The sequence below is a fragment of the Citrus clementina genome, unplaced genomic scaffold (assembly GCF_000493195.1).
Source record: "Citrus clementina cultivar Clemenules unplaced genomic scaffold, Citrus_clementina_v1.0 scaffold_8, whole genome shotgun sequence".
Classification (NCBI taxonomy): domain Eukaryota; kingdom Viridiplantae; phylum Streptophyta; class Magnoliopsida; order Sapindales; family Rutaceae; genus Citrus; species Citrus x clementina.
In genome coordinates, this window is record NW_006262022.1 from 3,732,540 (window position 1) to 3,751,617 (window position 19,078).

The 19,078-nt window shown below is 35.0% G+C and overlaps 4 protein-coding genes and 1 long non-coding RNA gene across 9 annotated transcripts; 3 read left to right on the forward strand and 2 right to left on the reverse strand.

Moving 5' to 3' along the window:
• The first annotated feature begins 955 nt into the window (after positions 1 to 955).
• On the forward strand, positions 956 to 5,748 carry LOC18034010 (probable N-acetyl-gamma-glutamyl-phosphate reductase, chloroplastic). 2 transcript variants are annotated; one of them, XM_006423019.2, is made up of 14 exons: positions 956 to 1,149; positions 1,237 to 1,303; positions 1,475 to 1,654; positions 2,273 to 2,380; positions 2,508 to 2,594; positions 2,737 to 2,787; positions 2,901 to 2,972; positions 3,393 to 3,512; positions 4,224 to 4,284; positions 4,397 to 4,477; positions 4,643 to 4,722; positions 4,817 to 4,906; positions 5,027 to 5,155; positions 5,258 to 5,748. In XM_006423019.2, exons 2-14 carry the CDS (start codon positions 1,250 to 1,252, stop codon positions 5,363 to 5,365), a joined length of 1,221 nt encoding a protein of 406 aa, XP_006423082.1. In that variant the 5' UTR covers positions 956 to 1,149; positions 1,237 to 1,249; the 3' UTR covers positions 5,366 to 5,748. The 2 variants fall into 2 exon arrangements, with proteins under 2 accessions (XP_006423082.1, XP_024035443.1); XM_024179675.1 differs by lacking the exons at positions 956 to 1,149; positions 1,237 to 1,303 and having other exon boundaries at positions 1,597 to 1,671.
• Positions 5,749 to 6,068: 320 nt separating this feature from the next.
• On the forward strand, positions 6,069 to 9,486 carry LOC18034026. Of its 3 annotated transcripts, XR_002904362.1 has the most exons (5): positions 6,069 to 6,403; positions 7,808 to 8,236; positions 8,491 to 8,736; positions 8,894 to 8,971; positions 9,094 to 9,486. XR_002904362.1 is itself a non-coding variant. In XM_024179629.1 (4 exons), the coding sequence occupies exons 1-3, from the start codon at positions 6,317 to 6,319 to the stop codon at positions 8,725 to 8,727; spliced, it is 753 nt and encodes a 250-aa protein (XP_024035397.1). In that variant the 5' UTR covers positions 6,069 to 6,316; the 3' UTR covers positions 8,728 to 8,736; positions 8,894 to 9,486. The 3 variants fall into 3 exon arrangements, 2 of the variants coding, with proteins under 2 accessions (XP_024035397.1, XP_006423083.1); XM_024179629.1 differs by having other exon boundaries at positions 8,894 to 9,486; XM_006423020.2 differs by having other exon boundaries at positions 7,811 to 8,236; positions 8,894 to 9,486.
• A 106-nt stretch (positions 9,487 to 9,592) lies between these two features.
• On the reverse strand, positions 9,593 to 10,695 carry LOC18034100 (B3 domain-containing protein Os01g0723500). 2 transcript variants are annotated; one of them, XM_024179630.1, is made up of 4 exons: positions 10,625 to 10,695; positions 10,414 to 10,526; positions 9,982 to 10,288; positions 9,593 to 9,865 (listed from the first exon to the last, which is right to left on the reverse strand). In XM_024179630.1, the coding sequence occupies exons 2-4, from the start codon at positions 10,486 to 10,488 to the stop codon at positions 9,705 to 9,707; spliced, it is 543 nt and encodes a 180-aa protein (XP_024035398.1). In that variant the 5' UTR covers positions 10,489 to 10,526; positions 10,625 to 10,695; the 3' UTR covers positions 9,593 to 9,704. The 2 variants fall into 2 exon arrangements, with proteins under 2 accessions (XP_024035398.1, XP_006423085.1); XM_006423022.2 differs by lacking the exon at positions 10,625 to 10,695 and having other exon boundaries at positions 10,414 to 10,582.
• Positions 10,696 to 16,137: 5,442 nt separating this feature from the next.
• On the forward strand, positions 16,138 to 17,545 carry LOC18034443. Its single transcript, XM_006423024.2, has 4 exons — positions 16,138 to 16,221; positions 16,427 to 16,753; positions 16,881 to 16,988; positions 17,078 to 17,545. The coding sequence occupies exons 1-4, from the start codon at positions 16,210 to 16,212 to the stop codon at positions 17,375 to 17,377; spliced, it is 747 nt and encodes a 248-aa protein (XP_006423087.2). The 5' UTR covers positions 16,138 to 16,209; the 3' UTR covers positions 17,378 to 17,545.
• Positions 17,546 to 18,126: 581 nt separating this feature from the next.
• LOC112096093 lies at positions 18,127 to 19,030 on the reverse strand. Its single transcript, XR_002904243.1, has 2 exons — positions 18,780 to 19,030; positions 18,127 to 18,629 (listed from the first exon to the last, which is right to left on the reverse strand). It is a non-coding gene; the product is annotated as an uncharacterized LOC112096093 (long non-coding RNA).
• Positions 19,031 to 19,078: the final 48 nt, after the last annotated feature.

The following is a 19,078-nucleotide window of genomic DNA, read 5'->3' on the forward strand; positions in this document are numbered from 1 at the left end:
AATAAATAAATTTGAAATTAAGTCAGGTCGGACTCATTCTCAATTCAACTGACCCGGTGACCCCTTCAGATATTTAGGGGTGGGCATCTATTCGGTTCGGTTTCAGAATAAATTTTGGAGTTCGGATTGGTTCAAGTCCGAAAGTTAAAAAAATCATTCGGTCTTTACGAAAATAAAAACCGAACCAAAATCGATAGGTCAGTTTCAGTTTGATTTCGAGTCGATTTCAATTCTCGGTTTCAGTTCTCTTAACGGTTTTATTAAAGGACCATTTTGAAAACTTTGCAAATAATTTAGGCCATAACAGAATTTTTAATCGCAAACATTTCCTAAATATTAGGCCATTTAATAAGTTTATAAAAGAGAGGGGACTAAATGATATTATATGTCCAATATCTTCAACCTCGTGAGTCGTGACTTCCTCACCCAACAACACAATTTCAAAATGAAAAAACCGAAAAGGTACATTAACATTCGCATATTCAGACAAACCTAATAAAATTAAATACTATTAATAATTTAATCCAATAATAATAAATAAGGCAAACATGAAATTGGAAAAGATTAAAGAGTTATTTAAAAAAAAATACCCATTTAAAAAAAAGAATAGAAAACAGAGCAAGTTAGCTGGTTGGGTGGCTGGCGATGGAGTGATGGAAGGAATGGCAGCGGCAGGTCGGTAGCAAGAATAAGGCAATACCGGCCACCAGTAGATTGAACTTAGAATTTAGGTTTGTGACTTTGTGTAGGCAGTTAAGAGGTGAGATCGAGAGTGCAAACATGTATCATTTATGTATTATATATACTGTAGTGAAATTACAAAAATATTTTAATATCGGTTCGGTTTGAGTTTTATAATTTTTCATTCGAAAATCGAATCGAACCGAACCATTCGGTTCTGTATTTCTAAATTCAATTTTTTTTTAATTTTAAAAAAATTAAATTGGGAAAAAAACCGAACCGAACTGAATTTTTTTCGGGTTCGGTTCAATTTTACCCACCCGTTAGTAGGGTTTTACAATTGATGCTCCCAGAACGAATTCGGACCTTTTTTGTTACGCAAAACTTAAAAGCACCCATTATTTATTCTTTTTCAGCAAATCCCACTTCATATTTCAATTTAACCATCCAATCAGACCAATATAAAATGTAAGCATTGGTTTAATGCTCTGGGCTCAGAAGCAACTTTTCTAAAATCTTATTTAATAAGAATTTAATTAGCATTTGATTGTGCAGAGTTTGATACAAAATGAGTGCAGCAACTTTCAGTTCACTTTGTTTCTCTCGAGGGTGTTTCTGGAAGGTTTGTGTCCCTAAATTTTCAATTTTAATGCTTTAAAAAAAGATTAAAAGAAGGAAATTTAGTGATTTTTATGTTAATAGTTCATGCTATTGAGTAATTCTGAGCATGGATGTTCAATATAAATGAAAATATTTACTTTTCGTTACTGGTTTTCATTTTTTTAAATTTTAGGATGAGGCTAAGAATTCTCCAAGGGTGATGAAGGGAAGTGGGAAAGTAAAGATCAGTAGTATAAGAGGTTCTGCGACTTTGCCAACGAAAAGCTTGCAGGTAGAAGATGGGAAGACTCAAAAGTCTGAAAAGCAAGTCCGCATTGGTCTTCTTGGCGCAAGTGGTTATACTGGTGCAGAGGTTTGTAGTACATGGGTGTGAGTATGCATGGAAATTGGGATGATTAATTGTTTGTTCGGTTGCAAATATGAGTGATTGCTTCTGCTATGTAAAGACTTAGCTGAAATAACCGTATACGAAACACTTACTTTCAGTTATTGCTTCTGCTATGTAAAGACTTGCCATCCATCTGTTAGTTCAAAAGATAAAAATGGGTTGCCACTGTGTATTCATGACATTATTTTATTTGTTTAATGCTTTGAGTTATACTTAGGGAAGGATACAATGTGCTTTTCCATTTCTTTTCCATAGAGTAGTTTAATTAGCAACTATTATTCTCTTTGGATGAAAGATGGGGGAATTGTCGTGGCTTTCTATGCTTCTTGAACAAACTGATAGCATATATGTTGCTAAGCTCATATGACTGAATTAAGGGAACTAGTGAATTCTTGATGAAAGAAAATTATGATTTTAGCGATGGTTGTGTCCTGGAGTTTTCCATTTTATTCCTTTTTAAGCTGTATTCATTTTGTATTCAGGAGTTTGCACTGGTTACTTTTGAAAATTTAACCTTTCAAATCAAGCCATCTCTCTGCAACTTGTTGTCTGGTGACAATCCTTTTTACTTTTATCTTGCAGATTGTACGACTCCTTGCAAACCATCCATACTTTGGCATTACACTGATGACTGCTGATAGAAAAGCTGGCCAATCAATTGGATCAGTGTTTCCTCATTTGATATCACAGGTCTTTGTCATTTATCTTTGTTCAGCTTGAGGTGATGTGATAGTTAAGTTTGTTGAAATAGTTCTACTCTCTCAATAACCAACATCATCCTCTGTAGACTACATATGAGTTGCTTTTATGTTTGCAGGATTTGCCAACAATGGTTGCTGTCAAGGATGCAGATTTTTCAAATGTCGATGCAGTATTTTGTTGTTTGCCTCATGGAACCACTCAGGTCTTTTCTTGTTGCCTTAACATCTTTTAACCTATTCAATCTGTACTTTCTGGGCCTGATGAATTTTACCTTACTTATCATGATAATGCATTTACTGAAATAATATGTCATGATTATTGATTTTATTCACTATGTTCTCCAGGAAATCATCAAAGGACTTCCAAAGAGTTTAAAGATTGTTGATCTTTCTGCAGTAAGCTTTGAGTGCATAATTACCGCTTTCCATTCTTTCTTGGTTCCTTCTACAGCGACCTGCAAAGAATTTTGAAAATCTCCTCATATAAATTATTATCTGACATATTTCAGGACTTTCGATTACGTGATGTTTCTGAGTACGAAGAGTGGTATGGACAACCACATATTGCACCTGATTTGCAGGTGATTTTCTTTCATCAGCAGACTGCTGAATTTGAGGATCCAGAGTCAAAGTATATGTATGGTTCCTTTGGTATCATAAACAGTTTTGGGCTTCAAATAGTTTTTACTTAATTCTGAGAAATCTTTCTTGGCTTAGAAAGAACTCGTATGCATAGATTGGTCTAGGATAACAGTATTTGTTACTTTGTGCTTCCTCAAACTACACAACCTATTTCAGTTATGCATTGCTGAAGGACTTTTTGTTGACTATAGTTTTCTATTCATCCCTGGAAAGATTTTGTCTGTCATTAAAATTTTTTATTCGAGGGAATAATGTAATGTAATATTGATTTGGCATCACAACCACAGCCAACTGCCTCTATTTTTCATTTCTCCTGTTTATTATTCTTTTTGCTGACAAGTGGTTTTGTGATGGTCCAGAAAGAAGCTGTGTATGGTTTGACAGAAATTTCGAGGGAAGATATTAAAAATGCACGCCTTGTAGCTAATCCTGGTTGTTACCCAACATCCATTCAACTTCCTCTTGTTCCCTTGATACAGGTTTGCATTTATAAAAAATTTCTTTTAAGATTATTTTATTTTCCATAGTTTATTAGCTATTGAGAATTTAATGAGAGAGAAGTAAATTTAAGTATCTTGATAATTTTGCTGCGGTAGCGATGTTTTGATATTTATCAAGCACATCTTCAAAGGCAATGGGTTTCCTTCTTTCACGTTTTCATTTTTTTATTTTTTTTTAATTTTCTCCTGGAGGGTCGAAATTTATAATCTGAACATAAAGAACAGCAAGGAAGTAAGAGAGTGCATCATATTGGATAAGATAAACTCGATCGATTAATCTTACCATTGAAGTATAACTATTCGACTTTTAACTATGATTCACTTTATTGTATATGTACTGTAGTTTTTAGTTTATTATTTCATTTCACATATGGGAGTATATGTGTTCAATCAGTCATGCGGAGTATTCAGGAAGTTGACAACTTAGTTATTAGTTCCTGATGGCCTTGGCTGCTTGATTACTTCTATGCTCTATGGAAGTACCATCTATGAATTTGGAGATATTGGCTCGTCTTTAATAATTCATGAGGATGTGACATAGAGGGAGAGTTATCTTGATTAAGGCCTTTAATTTTATTTTCCCAGCAGTGACATGTTACACTTATAAATTCTATTATGATGGTTTAGAGGTTTTTTATTTCATTAGTTACTATTAAAGCCCTCTGATTTCTGATATGCTTCTGCTTTCAGGCTAATTTGATTCAATATAGAAATATCATTATTGATGCAAAATCTGGTGTGAGTGGAGCAGGTTGGGATGGATTCATTCACAACCCTTTATCTCTGTGCATATTGTTAGCCATTTACAATATATGGTAGTTTTACTATTCCTTGAACATTCTCTGATTTCTGGTATATTGCAGGACGTGGCGCTAAGGAGGCTAATTTATACTCAGAAATAGCTGAAGGCATTTATTCTTATGGTGTTACAAGGCATCGTCATGGTAATTTATCAACAGATGAGAACCACATTGCCTTTGGATGTATAGATGATAGTTCTGTAACAATGTTATGATCATGGGATGAAACTAATGAACCTTAACCTACTGCCTTAAATGCTTATCTTTTGTATTGTAACTGTTGATTCTGACATATTTTCTCTGATGCAGTTCCAGAAATCGAACAGGGACTGACTGATGTTGCAAGTTCAAAAGTAACAGTCAGTTTCACTCCACACCTAATGCCAATGGTAACAGTTTCACTCAGATGTTTCTAATATATTTTTTTGTTTTTGGGGTCTCTTCTTTGTGTGCAAAAAGAACTGTGCTTTTGCTCTTTTGCAGATCCGAGGCATGCAATCAACTATATACGTCGAAATGGCTCCCGGAGTGACAATTGATGATTTATACCAGCAATTAAAAATCTCCTATGAGGTATCTCTTGCATAATAAATTTTTTTTAAACACATTGATATAATACATATTGTTCTGCATGCATTCACATACATACTTTCGTAGTGATAAATTGGTGATGGTTTGTGTCTGATTGTGCAGCATGAGGAATTTGTGAAGTTGTTGGAAAAGGGAGTTGTCCCTCGGACTCACAATGTTCGAGGTTCTAATTACTGTTTGATGAATGTCTTTCCTGATCGAATTCCTGGAAGAGCAATAATTATATCAGTTGTATGTGGCAATTCCTCTACTCTTGTGCTCCACTTTCTTTTTTCTAATACACTGGATATGATGCCGTATCATTGTTGCTAAGCTCTAAAAACATTTCTGCAGATTGATAATCTCGTGAAGGGAGCTTCAGGTCAAGCTCTTCAAAATCTTAACATAATGCTGGGATTTCCGGAAAATACTGGGCTTCTATATCAGCCCTTGTTTCCTTAGTTTCTTTTCTTAATATGTTTAAAGAGTAAGCATGCATTTTCAACACTAATTAACAAATCCCTCTTAGCCTATCCAAAACTCTCTTGAAAATTAGTATATTTCGTCTGTGAACGATGGAGGCTGTTCAGGAACAGTTCAGGTTACTTTGGGGGAATTTTGTTTTCAAAGCTCCGACACCCTTTTGAAGAGTTCCTCTATTTTGTCGAATTGTCGGAGAAGAGTGGTGCTTGAAGCATGTAGAATGGTATAACAGGAGTCCTTGTGTGTAATAATGAATATTCACTTATCAGTGTTGAGGGGATTTTGAGAAATTGGTTTAACATTTTGTGCTTGCAAGTGGTGGTAACACCTCAATACACCAATAAGAAGTGCTTTTTATTCAAGTTAGTCTTCCAATTGTTGGAATTATATGGCTGCCTCTTGATGATTGGCATGATCGTGTTCTATTACCAGACATTTAATTATGTAAAATTCGATAATATTAACTTTCATCAACTCAAAATCAAACTTTTTGTATGGCTCAATTGTTAGTCATCAAACAAAGGTGGAGTTCTGACTTCCGAGAAAGCTAATTTTGTGAGAACAAGGCCGCGAGGGGTTGACAACTCTAATTGTGAGGGAGGGCAGTTAAGTCTTTTCCTCATTCAGATGGTGTTAAACTTCGAAGCTTGGACACGTTCGTAATGTTTTGTCAAAATACGGGCGTATCCTGTGCCGTCAGCAGCGGATTCCGACTCAAATCCTTAAACCCTTTCCCAACGGAAAAAGAGGCAGAAACATCGAAACCAAGCGGGTCTTCTCCTGTTCGTGATTTATTCAAGATCCATCTTATCCTCCAACAAAACACGAACCATGGCTTTTTTCCTTTTCTGTTTCTCTTTCAAGCTCATAGCATAAAAAAATTCCTTCAAATTTTCCATTTTATTTGTAAAACTTTTAACATTATCGAAAATGGGAACCAACCCATATCAGTCTCACTTGGTATCTGCCTCCACTCACCTTCATACTCCCTCTATATTACCTCTTCATGGAATCAAGGTCAGTTTCTTCGATAAAAACACTTTTTTTAATAAAAAAGAAATTAAAATTATGTAAAATTCTCTTTTGCTTTTGTTTGGTTATGTATTTGGTGGTTCTGTATGGTTCATTTTCTCTGTAAATGTTCTTATAAAAAAAAATGTTTCCCTGTAAATGTATTTTTCTGATGGGAAATGATTCTTCAGCAAATTTGGATGTGTCCTTGTTTGGGAATTCAGTGCAGGTTTGTTGGTTTATTTTATTCTTTATATTGCTCTTTTCTGAAAACTTGAAATCCCTTTAATTCATTTTACAATCTTAATTTTAGCTGATGAGTCATGCCTCATCGAACTTTGTGGATGCACTCATTTTTCTGGTTTCATCTTAATCTAAAATGAAGTTTACTTATACTTTTTTTTATTGAAAAGCTTTGAGAGTTAAAAGCATTTTTATGATTGTGCATAAGCTGGGATTGGAAGGGGATGGTTTCAAGGTTATTAGGAAGTCAAAGAATGTGTCTGTGTTAGTACTTGGTTGTTCACGACAAGAATTAGTAACAAGATTTGATTGTACGTCTCATTTACTGAGTATTTTTGGGGCTTGGACATAATCATGTTAATGTTTAATATTCTTCTGGTAGTTTGAGATTTAATGTTCTGGTGGCCTTTTTGATAGCTGTAATGTGAATTTTTTTTTTTTAAATTCCCTAGTTTGATTCCACATTTTCGCTAGTACCCAAACACTCTTCTTTTAACTGGCAATGACATTTTATTTTTTATTTCTGCGAAGATAGATTGATATCTCAATGTTATGCTTTTTTTATTTGTCATGTCATGTTATCATCTTACTATGAGGTGGCCCTCGTTGACACTCTTTACTTTCTAGCAAATAAAACACTTTTTCCCAGATATCAGATGGACATAACTCTTATTGCAAATTGTGCTACCTATGCCCCTGCTCCACAGTCTACATTTTTATGGTGAATAATGAGCGAAGAGAAGTTGTTGGACTGGTGAATTTTGGTTGCCTTTTGCCATATAGCCAGAGGGATGCAATAGAAGTTGAACGGTTCTGGTTTAGTATATAGAAGATGCAATAGAAGTAACGTTTCAGGATTAGTATATAGAACTATTATAGAATATGTTTGAGATTCATACCAGCTCTAATTCTGTAGCTAGCATCTTCCTTAATCATTGTACTGCTTGGCCACCAACAATCACCCTACCTTTCCATCAGTTCAAGTGTGACCGTCTGGTTTTGTGATCATAGGATATGCGTAAACTCGAAAGCAATTTTATTGAATGGCTATTTCGCAAAAAGAGTTCAGGATGTAGAAACAATATTCTATTGGTTTTCGTGTTTTACTTTAGAAAGTACTTATTTCTATTCTATTTGTGAGTTAACAATCTCATTTTCTTGTTTTAGCAGGTGTTACCTTATTTTAGAGCCAGTAAGTTAAGACTAGGTGCTAATCGAAATGGGCCCCTACGGAATGCTAAGGGCAATATCTGCTGTGCCATGAACATGGCTGCAGGACAGTCAGGTGATCCTGAAAAGTTAAATTTGGACCAGCTGGTGAACAGGGTAAGAAAATTGTGGGACAATTCTCCTCAGCCTGTGAAATCCTTTCCCTGGAACAGAGCGTTAGAGAACTTCATTCAACTCATACTTGATCTTTTCATGGCGGTTGTCAAATATCTGAGTGTACCTTTATTGGCAGTTTCCTCTCTCAGTGAGATGTCCTATTGTGCACATGAAAAAAAGTTGTTTCTTGTGCCAGTTCCCTTACTCATTGGCATGGCTATTGCCGACCTGTTAAGAGAAACTATTTTGGATCTATCTCCACTTCTCAAGGTAAAAATAATTATCAAGTTGAGTTGAGCATTTTGGAAATTGAATACATCAGCTGAATAGACCATGAGGATATTCTATCAAAATCCTATGCCATATTTGTTTGAGAGAGCTAAATCTCTCTTTCAGTTCTAATAGTTGTTGATCCCGTTCTTCCAAGGACAGAGAAAAGTATATGTATAAAAAATTACATGCATGCATGTCTTTTATTGTATTTATTTTATTGTTCTCAATATGTTATCTGGTTTGGTTTGCAGGATGCAGAAGTTCCATGGCATCTGATTGCTATTGGGATATTCTTCACTGTGCTCAAATTGCCAGGTCCATACTATCCATATTGGGGACGCATATTTATTCCTCACTTTGCAAATGGGGCTCTGTGGAGGACTCTCTGGTTTGCTTTTTTGTGGTATAGAAAGCCAAAGAAGGCATCAGAAGCAACACCATCGAATGATTCTGTAAACACTGGCCTTTCTGAACCGAATAAGCTCTGATTTCATCAGGTATAGTGTTTTGAACTTGGAGTAAATGCCTATCCTTAAAGGACGAGAGTATCGACCTTCTGCTAACGGAGGTGCAGTCTGACAAAATATTGACAAATGCGGCTCAGCCTTTTTCAATCTTTCTTTCATTTGACATCTTTCTTTTGTACTAAATCAGGTGATGCTTATTTCTACAATCAAGACTAGGTCTAAGGTCCAATTCAGGCCAGTTCGGCAAATTCCTCTTAAGTACAAGGTAGCTTTGAATTGAGCTTCAGATGTATTCTGCATCGGACATCATTGGTGAATGATAAATGCATTTGCAACATTTTGATAGATTTTCTTTCTTATTTTCTTTTCCCCATTTCTGTATACAAGGTTCAGGATAAGGCTGGGAACTTTTGTGTAAGAACTTTTTCTGTTTCATGATATTCGACTCAAATTACATTCCAACGACGTCAGAATTCAGAATTTCAGATCCCCTTTCAGAAACAAGAGCCATTTCATTTATTTATGCGGTGGTAATTTTAGATTACATTTTCAAGTTTCCCAGACACTTTTGGCAAAGTTATAATGTTGCATAGTGAGACCAGATTTAGTTTTTGTTTGATCTCTGTTGTCGGACGCAACTTTAACTTCACTGCTTTATAACCTCCTGGAAAAAAAAAGAAAAAAAAAAAGAAGAATAGAGAGAGAAGAAAAGTTGTATTTGGAAACCCAATTTTATACGTGGAATGGAATGCCACCAATTGGAGCATTTAGAACAGTGAATATTAAGCTGAACTTTTAAGTGCTATTGTTCCAAGGCTAACAACATTGCTTGGAGGCATACGACTGATGATATAAATCAAACTTCTAATGCAGAGTTGACAAAATGACAAAATATAAATCAAACTTTGGTCTGCAAGCCCGTTTGTATCTCTTAACTTAATTTTGAAAGTGAATCACCTGAAATGTTTTGACTAACACTTTCAATTTTTGTTCTGAAATTACATGGCAGGTTTCTTCATTTTCGGTCTTCCATCCTGATTCTCTCTTGTTTGGCTTGCTTGGACGTTGAATCCACTCTTGACCATGCAGTTCAAGTTCTTCTTTTTCCGCATAGATTTAGGCTTATTGGATTTCTGACTTGGAAGGCCTTTACCTGTTCCTGGGAAAACGCAGCATGTGGGTGATTCCATTTAATTAAATATGATTTGAACTTAAGATCTTTGATTACATGTAGCCAAGTTATTGAATTGAGGATGGAGGTTCAGAGCATCATACCATTAGTGAACCCAACAAATTCTTGATTCATTCTGACCTGATCTGATGCAGCAACGATTCTTTCACACCCATTTTTGTTGAAAATTTGAACGCTGAAACACATATTTCCATCATATGTGAAGAGTAAAAACTCAGAGTCACCTAAAGAGTTGTCTCTGAGAAATTTCAGCCACCCATCCTGAAGAAAAACTCCAATGCCAGTTTCACTAAGTTTAACAGTCCATGATCGAGCAGAGCCTTGAACTGTTAGAGTTGCCTTGTCAGATGATTCCTTTGATATATGCTTCAAGAATTCTTGTGGTATTTGCTTCATCACATCAACAAGCATAAAGATAAAGAAAAAAAGGATTAAGTTAGTGATGGATTCACAAGCTGAAACAAATTATATTAATCAAATGAAAAGAAGATAAGCCACAAGAAAATTAACATTACAGGAACTTTTCCGTCAAGGATAACATGGTAGAAGCATGGCGCTGCATGGCCTTGATTCTCCCATTTCTTCTCCATTTACTTCTTGGGCCAAAACAATAACAAAGCACAAGAAACTTTCACATGCACATTGAATCATTCATTAGTGCAACTGTGAAGGATAGTATATATATTGAAGAAAGGATGATTCTAATTTCAAAGCTCAAAATGTTACCATATATAGTTGGGTTTGCATTGCGACTGATATTTGTATGATCTTGAGCAATCGAAGGGCTACGATAGCTCGGCTTGTCTAGATCATGACCATTGTGCCTCAGTCTGAAAATTTATTACAACCTTGAGTTGAGGGTGAAGACATTCTAAGATAGGCAATATTTTGAGCTGCCGCTGAAGGCAAAACTATCTTATTTTATTTACCATTTAAAAAAAAAAACTACCATTTTACTATTTCGGAAATTTTATTTTGATAGGAAAAAAATAAAATTCTTTGAAAATTCTTAAAAAGCATACTTTCAATCAATAGTGACCATGAACGAAACTTGTGTCATCTTAGAATTTATGACACATGACATGATATAACTCACTAGTAATCTTAATTAACACAAAACAGAACCGTGAAACATGATAATCAGTTTAAAAATTAATTTTACAAAACAAATACATTGAAAATTCAAATAAAGTAGGTTTTTTCTTAATTTTTTTAATATAACAAATATGGGTTATTTTTCTTTAATTTTTCTTCTTCCCTTTTACATTCTTACAACACCAAACTTTCAAAATCGTTTATTGACCGTATCAGAATCCTCTCCTAATCTGAGCACTCTTAATCTTTTACAGATCTTGTACCACCTATATTTTATTGTTAGTAGATGATTAAGATTTAACTACTTTTTCTTTTTAATTTATTAACCAGTAGATAATTATGATTTAACTATTTTTTTTAATTTATTAACTATCAATCATATTAATAGAATTTGCTCATATGAAGATCATATCAGAAAAGGATCATGATCCTTATTGACGAGATATGGACCGGTTTAGTATTTTCTAAATGTTCGAAATAATGCACTATTTTTAAACATTTGTTGAATGGAATATTTTGTAACGGTTGTTTAATTAATGGACACTCCATGAAAAAATATCGAACTATCAAAATGTTCCAAAGAAACTACAACCTAAATCCCATAGGAATCCTCTAATTGAAAACAGTGTCAACAATAGCGAAGCCACGTTGTGGGTTTTGACTCCATTATGAATGATTAACTCAAATTCTCTAAATTTTTCACAAACAAAAGCACATCGAGCTAAAAAAGTAACACCATAAGTAGAAAACATTAGTACTGTAGAGATTTTTTTACCATTCCTCTCAATGTCTACTGTTTGTTTTTTAGTCCACTTTCAACACTGAAGATAGGCAATTTAGCAATCATAATCATCAAAACACTTTGAAGGCATTAATGTGTACTCAAAGTTGGTATTGGACAGGAACCCAATTGCATATTTATCTTTGGAAACATCACTTGATTCAATGGACCCATCGTTATCAAGGACGAGAAGGATTGGGGAGATGCTGAGAAGGATTAAGGAATTGATGATACAAGAAGTGAAGAATAATTGCAGAAAACGCATTTGGGGTAATCCGTCTCATAAAAGTGAAAGAATAATAGTTGGTAGGACATGGGCTCATAGCACACTCAAGCTTTCACTTTCTCGTGGCCTTAATTTAAAAAACAATCTTTAAATTTTTAAGATCTATTAAGACCTCAGAGTTCATGGCACTTCTAGTTTATAAAACCGTTTTGTAAATGCAAATGCGTATGAGTTTTCATTCATATATCATTCATGGACTGGGGATCGATCGAGAGCAGGAGGACAGAGGACTATACATACATACATTAAATTTGACGTCGACAAAAAGCACTTCTTCACTGTCTATCATTTCAGCTCAATCTTATTGGATGAAAAAACCAGCAAATTTAGTAAGTGATTAGAAATAGGGAAGGATTTAATATTCCCCTTCTCTAATGCTCTTTCATTTAGATTGGGAGCAGTGATTAGAGATGCAACGGGGAATGTCATAGCTGCTGCTGTTAAGAATTCAAGATTTCATGGGGATGTATCGTATGCGGAAGCTGAAGCAGTAAGATGGGATTTACAGGCAGCTGTGGATGCAGGTTTATCCTCATTAAATATTGAAACTGACTCTCAAATGGTGGCTGATTTAATTAACAACAGAAAGGGCAGCAAGAATGAGATTTACTGGGTCATTTCAGAGATTCAAAACAAGCTCAAGGATATCCGCAATGTTAAATGTCATTATACACCAAGATCTTGTAATGCGATTGTCCACTCATTGGCTAGCCTTTGATCACTTAGGAACTGTTGTTTGATTGGGTTCTTTTTCAATCGAAATTATAAATTTATTCAACTCTTTTGTTTGAATGAAAGTTAGTATTCCTTCTTAAAAAAAAAAAGGGGCAAATTTTAAATTGTTGTATTTCCCCGACTTACAAGAAAATCTTGTCTGTAGCTTGTAAGAGTCAAGATGCTGACCTCATATTAATTATTTAATTTCCAGACTAATTTTATGCGCATTTAATGCTCACCAATTTGGAAAGTGAGGGTGTAAAAGAATAAATAAATAAATTGAGGGAGATTGATAATTTTAATTTTACTCGTGACTTATATATTAAGCCTGAATGTTCAAAAGTCATCTCATACACAAGTTACAGACTCTAGTTTTCTCTAAAAAGCTTCCATTGACATGGACTCTGAGAAAATAATGAAGCTATTTGATACATGCTGGTTTGAGATGGAAATCTTGAAAAAGCAATCAAGTTTATCAACTTGTTCAAAAGTTGAAGCAAACCGAGATCGCCGAAACGAAGAAAAGCCATTGAAAGCAGAGTTTTTGCAAATCCCTACGCCTTTCACATTCGAATTGGTCTTGAACTACAACCGCGCCGATATACAGATCAGTTTCCGGAGCCGTGATCATGGGATGGCTATCCTTTTGACAGTCCAGGAAATATAAGGGCTCACTCTTTTCGGCCGACTGATGGGAGGTTTCATCTTGATGCCGATCAGAATTGGGTGGTGGGCACGGTTCCAGGGAGTTATGATATGCAAACGGTAGCTTTGCAGAATTCTTGTAGCTACACCTCTATTAAATTATAACCTTCTCATAATAATAAAATTAATTTGGTTCCAATTATATGAAAATAGACGCACCACATGCATGCACGCATGCACATAAGCGTGCACGCGCACACACACACAATATCTCTAGTAACCCAAAAATAGCAAGTATGAATTCTTATTAAAAAAAAATGAAATATTAGGACCTTTTTTAAGTTATATAATATTGTAACTTACAACAGTTCAAGAGTTATATCCAATAACCTAAAAGTATTTCCCAACTAAATTATATTGGTGCAACTCTTAGGTTTTGTGTAATTAACATGATCAATATGTTAACAAACAATGCTCAAATCAATGAAATTAAACTTTATTAATATTTGGTTTGACATTCAATAATCCAAAATTAAATAAATATTTAGCTCTTTCATTTTGTCGAGAAAATTATATTTCACACTCTTTTATCTTAAATTTCTTTCTACATCAAGAAAATTTTTACGCATTTTCTCATTTGATGTTTCTGACATGTAATAATTTTTCGTCTTCGATAATTTCATTCTCCATTTTTTTTTTGGTGTAAGCCATTCGGTATCTGGCGACCGCATTGGGTCCTGACTAATGCGAATTCGGGGTGTAGTCACATTTAATGCTCTTTACCCCTCCCAAATGGTGTGTTTAGTGGGGATCGAACCCGAGAGCTCTTCCCACAAACTCAGCCTGCGCTGCCAACTGAGTCACAACCATTTGATACTCCATTTTTTTTGTCCACATATTTTCTCAAAGAAGATAATTTGTGAAATTTAAGTGGGAGAAGATGAAAATAGATTGCGGAGCCAGATCGGAGGGTTTTTTGTATGAAGAAGAAGAACAATCGTAAATTGACTGCTCAGAATCTATTCACTCAGGAAAACCAACAAACCCATCCTTAACTACAAAGTTAAAGAAGATCCAATCACCTACTGACGATATCTGAGGTTTAAAACAGCCTTGTTCCGCTGGATTGCATGATAAAAAATATCTGTTTCCAGATGAAGCAACTGTGCGGAAGAACAAGACAGCCTCCATGTTATTAGAGAATACAATTCACGTGCTTTCTGCTTGTAAACGTCAGCCTTCTCCATTGAATTGCTGCATTTGCCATATTTTGCATTCCAGAAACCTGAAAGCTCGTAGAAAGCAACTTTATGATTCATTCGAGGAGAAGCCTGAGAGCTGAATTTTTACTGTAATTACACTGAAATGGCCAAAATTTTATGTGTCAAATGTAGGCCAAAACTGAGAGCCAACCCCCTTGCTTGTTGGGCGATTCTCTCCTCCATTTTACATTTTTATGGTAAGAAGTTCAAGTACTTCTAGTGGTATGAGATGAGAAATAATTTTTTGGACTGCACTTGCCACAGTGCCAGTTAAGTTTTGTCACGACAGATTACTAAATTGTAATATCGGTATAATTGTAAGAAGAAATGCATGGCAATCATTTGCATCTCAAATGATCTATTATTAATAATAGAATAATAAAATTAATTCGTACTTAACACATGGTAATCATAGATTGGTCACACTTATTCTAGGATAGGAACTTTACAAACATAGATTAATTAAGGTGGGTCAGGCTGGCAACACCAAGTTAGGGGCTCAGTTGATGCAAATGCATAAACTACATACCTTTTTGAAATCATAAAATACTCAGGAATTCAAATGTTATGTTACTATTTGCTGAAGATAATGCAATTTTTGCTTTGGTGGTTGAATGGAACTATCAACTTGCAAGCCACCCAATTTAATTTACATGGCGTTTTAGCAAGGATGATTCTGATTTCAAAGTTTAAAATGTTACCACATATAGTTGGGTTTGCACTGCGACTGATATTTGTATGATCTGGAGCAATCGTAGGGCTAAGATAGCTCGGCATGTCTAGATCATGATCATTATAACCTTGAGTTGAAAGTGAAGAAATTCTAAGATAGGCAACAGTTTTTTAGCTGCCGATGAAGGCAAAAATGTGAAGAAAATATTTTATTTTACAATTAAAAAAAAAAGAAAAGAAACTACCTTTTTACTATTTTTTCGAAATTATTATTTTGATAGGAAAAAAATAAAATAAATTTATTTGAAATTTCTTTGTAAAACATAATATCTTAAAATTTATGATACATGACATGATATAACTCATTAAAAGTTAATTAAAACACAGCAGAACCATGGATCATGATAACCTATTTGAAAATTAATTTTATTACAAAACAAATACATTGAAAATTCAAATAAAATAGTTTTTTTTTAGTTTTTTTAATATAACAAATAGATGTTATTTTTTCTTTCATTTTTCTTCGTCCCTTTTACATTATGACAACACCGAACTTCCGAAACCGTTTATGGAACAAGATCCACCTGGCATCCGACATAATCGTTTCCCGCATTTTTAAGGGAGTTTCCCTTGAATTTATTTATTTCTAGGAATATCAAAGACTCACCCAACACAACTTTTTTTTTTATCACCTATTGATATGTTTTATATTTATTATTACAATAATTCAAATATCAAATTTCGGAAAACTCCAGCTTTTAATTAAAGACCCCATCTCTGTTTGCCCATGCTTCATTGCTGAATTTTAAAGAATATATTTTTGAGCATTAATTGGAGAATATTGAGCCCTCTCATGATATTTGAGGTATGTTTAATTGTTCCCTTTTCTTTTTTAAATCAAATTATTTTGGTTAATATTTCTAATTTGATCTGTATTTATATTCTGCAAATAATTGATCATTTCTCTTCATCATCTTTAGTTGCCATTGAAATTGGTTCCCTTTGTTATTTTCTTGATAGCTTTTTAATTTTGTTTTCTTAATAAATAACTAAGCTGTTTCTTGGCCAAGATGGGTAAATGTGGAAGTCACATGATGAGGAGAAGAATGATCATGGTGATACACATGATGATCGTGGTGATGATGGTGAAGAATTATGCATATGCAGATACGAATATAATCTTTAATCCTTGTGATGATACTAAAGTTAAGAGATTGGATGGTTTCACATTTGGTCTAGCATTTTCAACCAAAGAAGCCTTTTTCTTGGATCAAATTCAACTCTCACCTTGTGATAGTCGCCTTGCCTTGGCCACCAAGAATGCCAAACTCACCATTTTCAGGCCGAAGGTCGACGAGATTTCCCTCCTCACCATCGATGGTACCAATTTCAATCCGGTACATACTCAAAAAACGACATTAATTTAGTTTCAAATTAAAATTCGGTTAAACATTTGCCCTTGGAGTACACGTTAAGAGCAAGTTTGCCTATCATCTTTCTTTATTTTATTTTTTTCCCAATCAGATTTTGTCTGGTGGGTATGTGGTAGCGTTTGCCGGGCGAAAATATGCAGCAAGATCGGCCCCAACATTGGTCGCTGATAGTACTCACACTGTTACCAATCTTACTTTGGTAAACACATTAGCATAAGCAATCTTTTTTTTTTTTTTTTTTTTTGAGTCCTTATTTTTGAGCTGCAGCAGAATTCTATTGTTCCACAGGTTCTTGAATTTCAGCAGGGTACACTCGAGAACTTGTATTGGAAGAGCTTGGGATGCGATTCGTGTTCAGGGGAAACATCTGTTTGTATCAACAACACAGTCTGTGCGGTGCCAAACCTCAAGTGTCGGAACCATGGGGGTCCAATTGATTGCAATGTAGGTATACAGTTGACATTTTCAGGCACAGACGAGAAGCGACAAGTGCTTAATTCATGGTACGAGGTGGAAAATCTTCGAAAGCTTTCTTTGTATGATCTTTACTCTAACGTTGCTGAAGCTGTACCCGGGCACCCCCAATGAGAAGCGTTTACAAGAAACTATGCAAAGCTTCCCCAGGCTACACAGTATATATACATGTGATGAACCATATTAGTAGAAAGTGTTTCTGTAGCAAAAATGCTAAACAGATAGCTCGGTTTGCCTAAGAAAGTGACGAGTTTAATAAAATATTTTGATGCTTGACGTTCATTATTGGTTTGAGGCTGAGCCACCCTTGTTTGTATTGGTGCCTGTGCACCAGATGCCGGCCTTCATCAAATTTTCAGCAATTTTAAAGCATTACTTCTCGTCTCGATTTCTTAATAGTTTTACCAAATCAGATTAAACTCAATGAGTGATCATCGGTAAAAGACACCAAGATGTGCAAGCCCTACAAATCAAAATAACAGAATTACTGGGGTTAAAAGAATGGATTTCCGGAACTTAATACCTCTCACCCTTTCTCGCTTTGGCAAATACAAGAATTTTGTTAGTAATTATTAAAAGAAAGAATAAATCTCGGTTAATTATGCTCAATAACGAAATCGTGGCATAAGGTCTTTACAAACACATAAATACAAAGATCAAACAAAGATCCTTGTAGATTTTGGACACAGTTCAATATTTGCTGAAAATCCATAAAAGCCTTGTTCCTCAAGAGCACTTAATACTAAAAGTCTCTGAGAATTGAGAGAACCAGATACTAGCGGATGTACTGGTGAAAGAATTTTCATTTCAAATTTTAACGAATTTTGGCACCATAAAATTATTAATGTTCGGAAGATCCAGAATCAAGAATAATGAAAGAATATCATTGATGCCTCGTCAGTATCTGTACACACTCCGCAGAATACAAAATCCTTGTAAAATGGTATTGCTTGAGTCAGCATAAAGTACTACAACAGCTAAGAAATTGCTATACATACTCTTAATGTACAATTCTGTACAGTTGGAATGAGCAATGCGAAGCTCCTCAAAAATTCCCGAGTGTTTCATCAATCCCAGTGCTTGTTTCATAATATGATCACGGGCAATGCCATCAAAAACTCATGGCGCCTAATGACCAGATCATATAATCTTCCAATTCTTGGAAAAGACTTGCAGCATCTGAGCCTCTTAATTGCTGGTGAAGAAAGAGAGCTGTCTCAAAAGAAGCAAAGATGTATACTTCCTATGCAGGCGGAGCAGGCATCTTCTCACGAAGACTTAACAGAAGATCTCGTAGCTCAGGGAATACTGACAAGATTAGGAGTTCAAGGATGGCATATGCAAGTTGCTTCACACATACAGTAGACTGCATGATTGGGGGGGGGGGGGGGGGTTAATAAATTAAAGCTATTTTAGGTCAGATAAAATATCAAAGAGCACAAACAATTACGGGGAGAATACAGAAAGATAGATTCCACTCTTAACAGCCAATGGGCAAACACATAAGGAGATTAACCTGAGTGAAATAGTAAATGTCTCTTGCACAACGCTTGTATTGCTTACTCCCAATCAAGCTGACCAAGGCTGTAGGAGCTCCATCTGCAAAAAGGAACGAAGTTTTATGTTGATTTCTAATCCTAATCAAATAATTAGCAGAGAAAGTAGTTGCAGTCCAGTAGTTTCCGAGAGGAGGCCATGAAAATCAAATAAACTTGCGAGAATACCACGAAACAAAGATCAAGCTTTAAGTTCAAATGACTGATCTCAAGACGAATAAATGTCAATCTTTCTAGCAGTAATCTCATATCGCAAGCC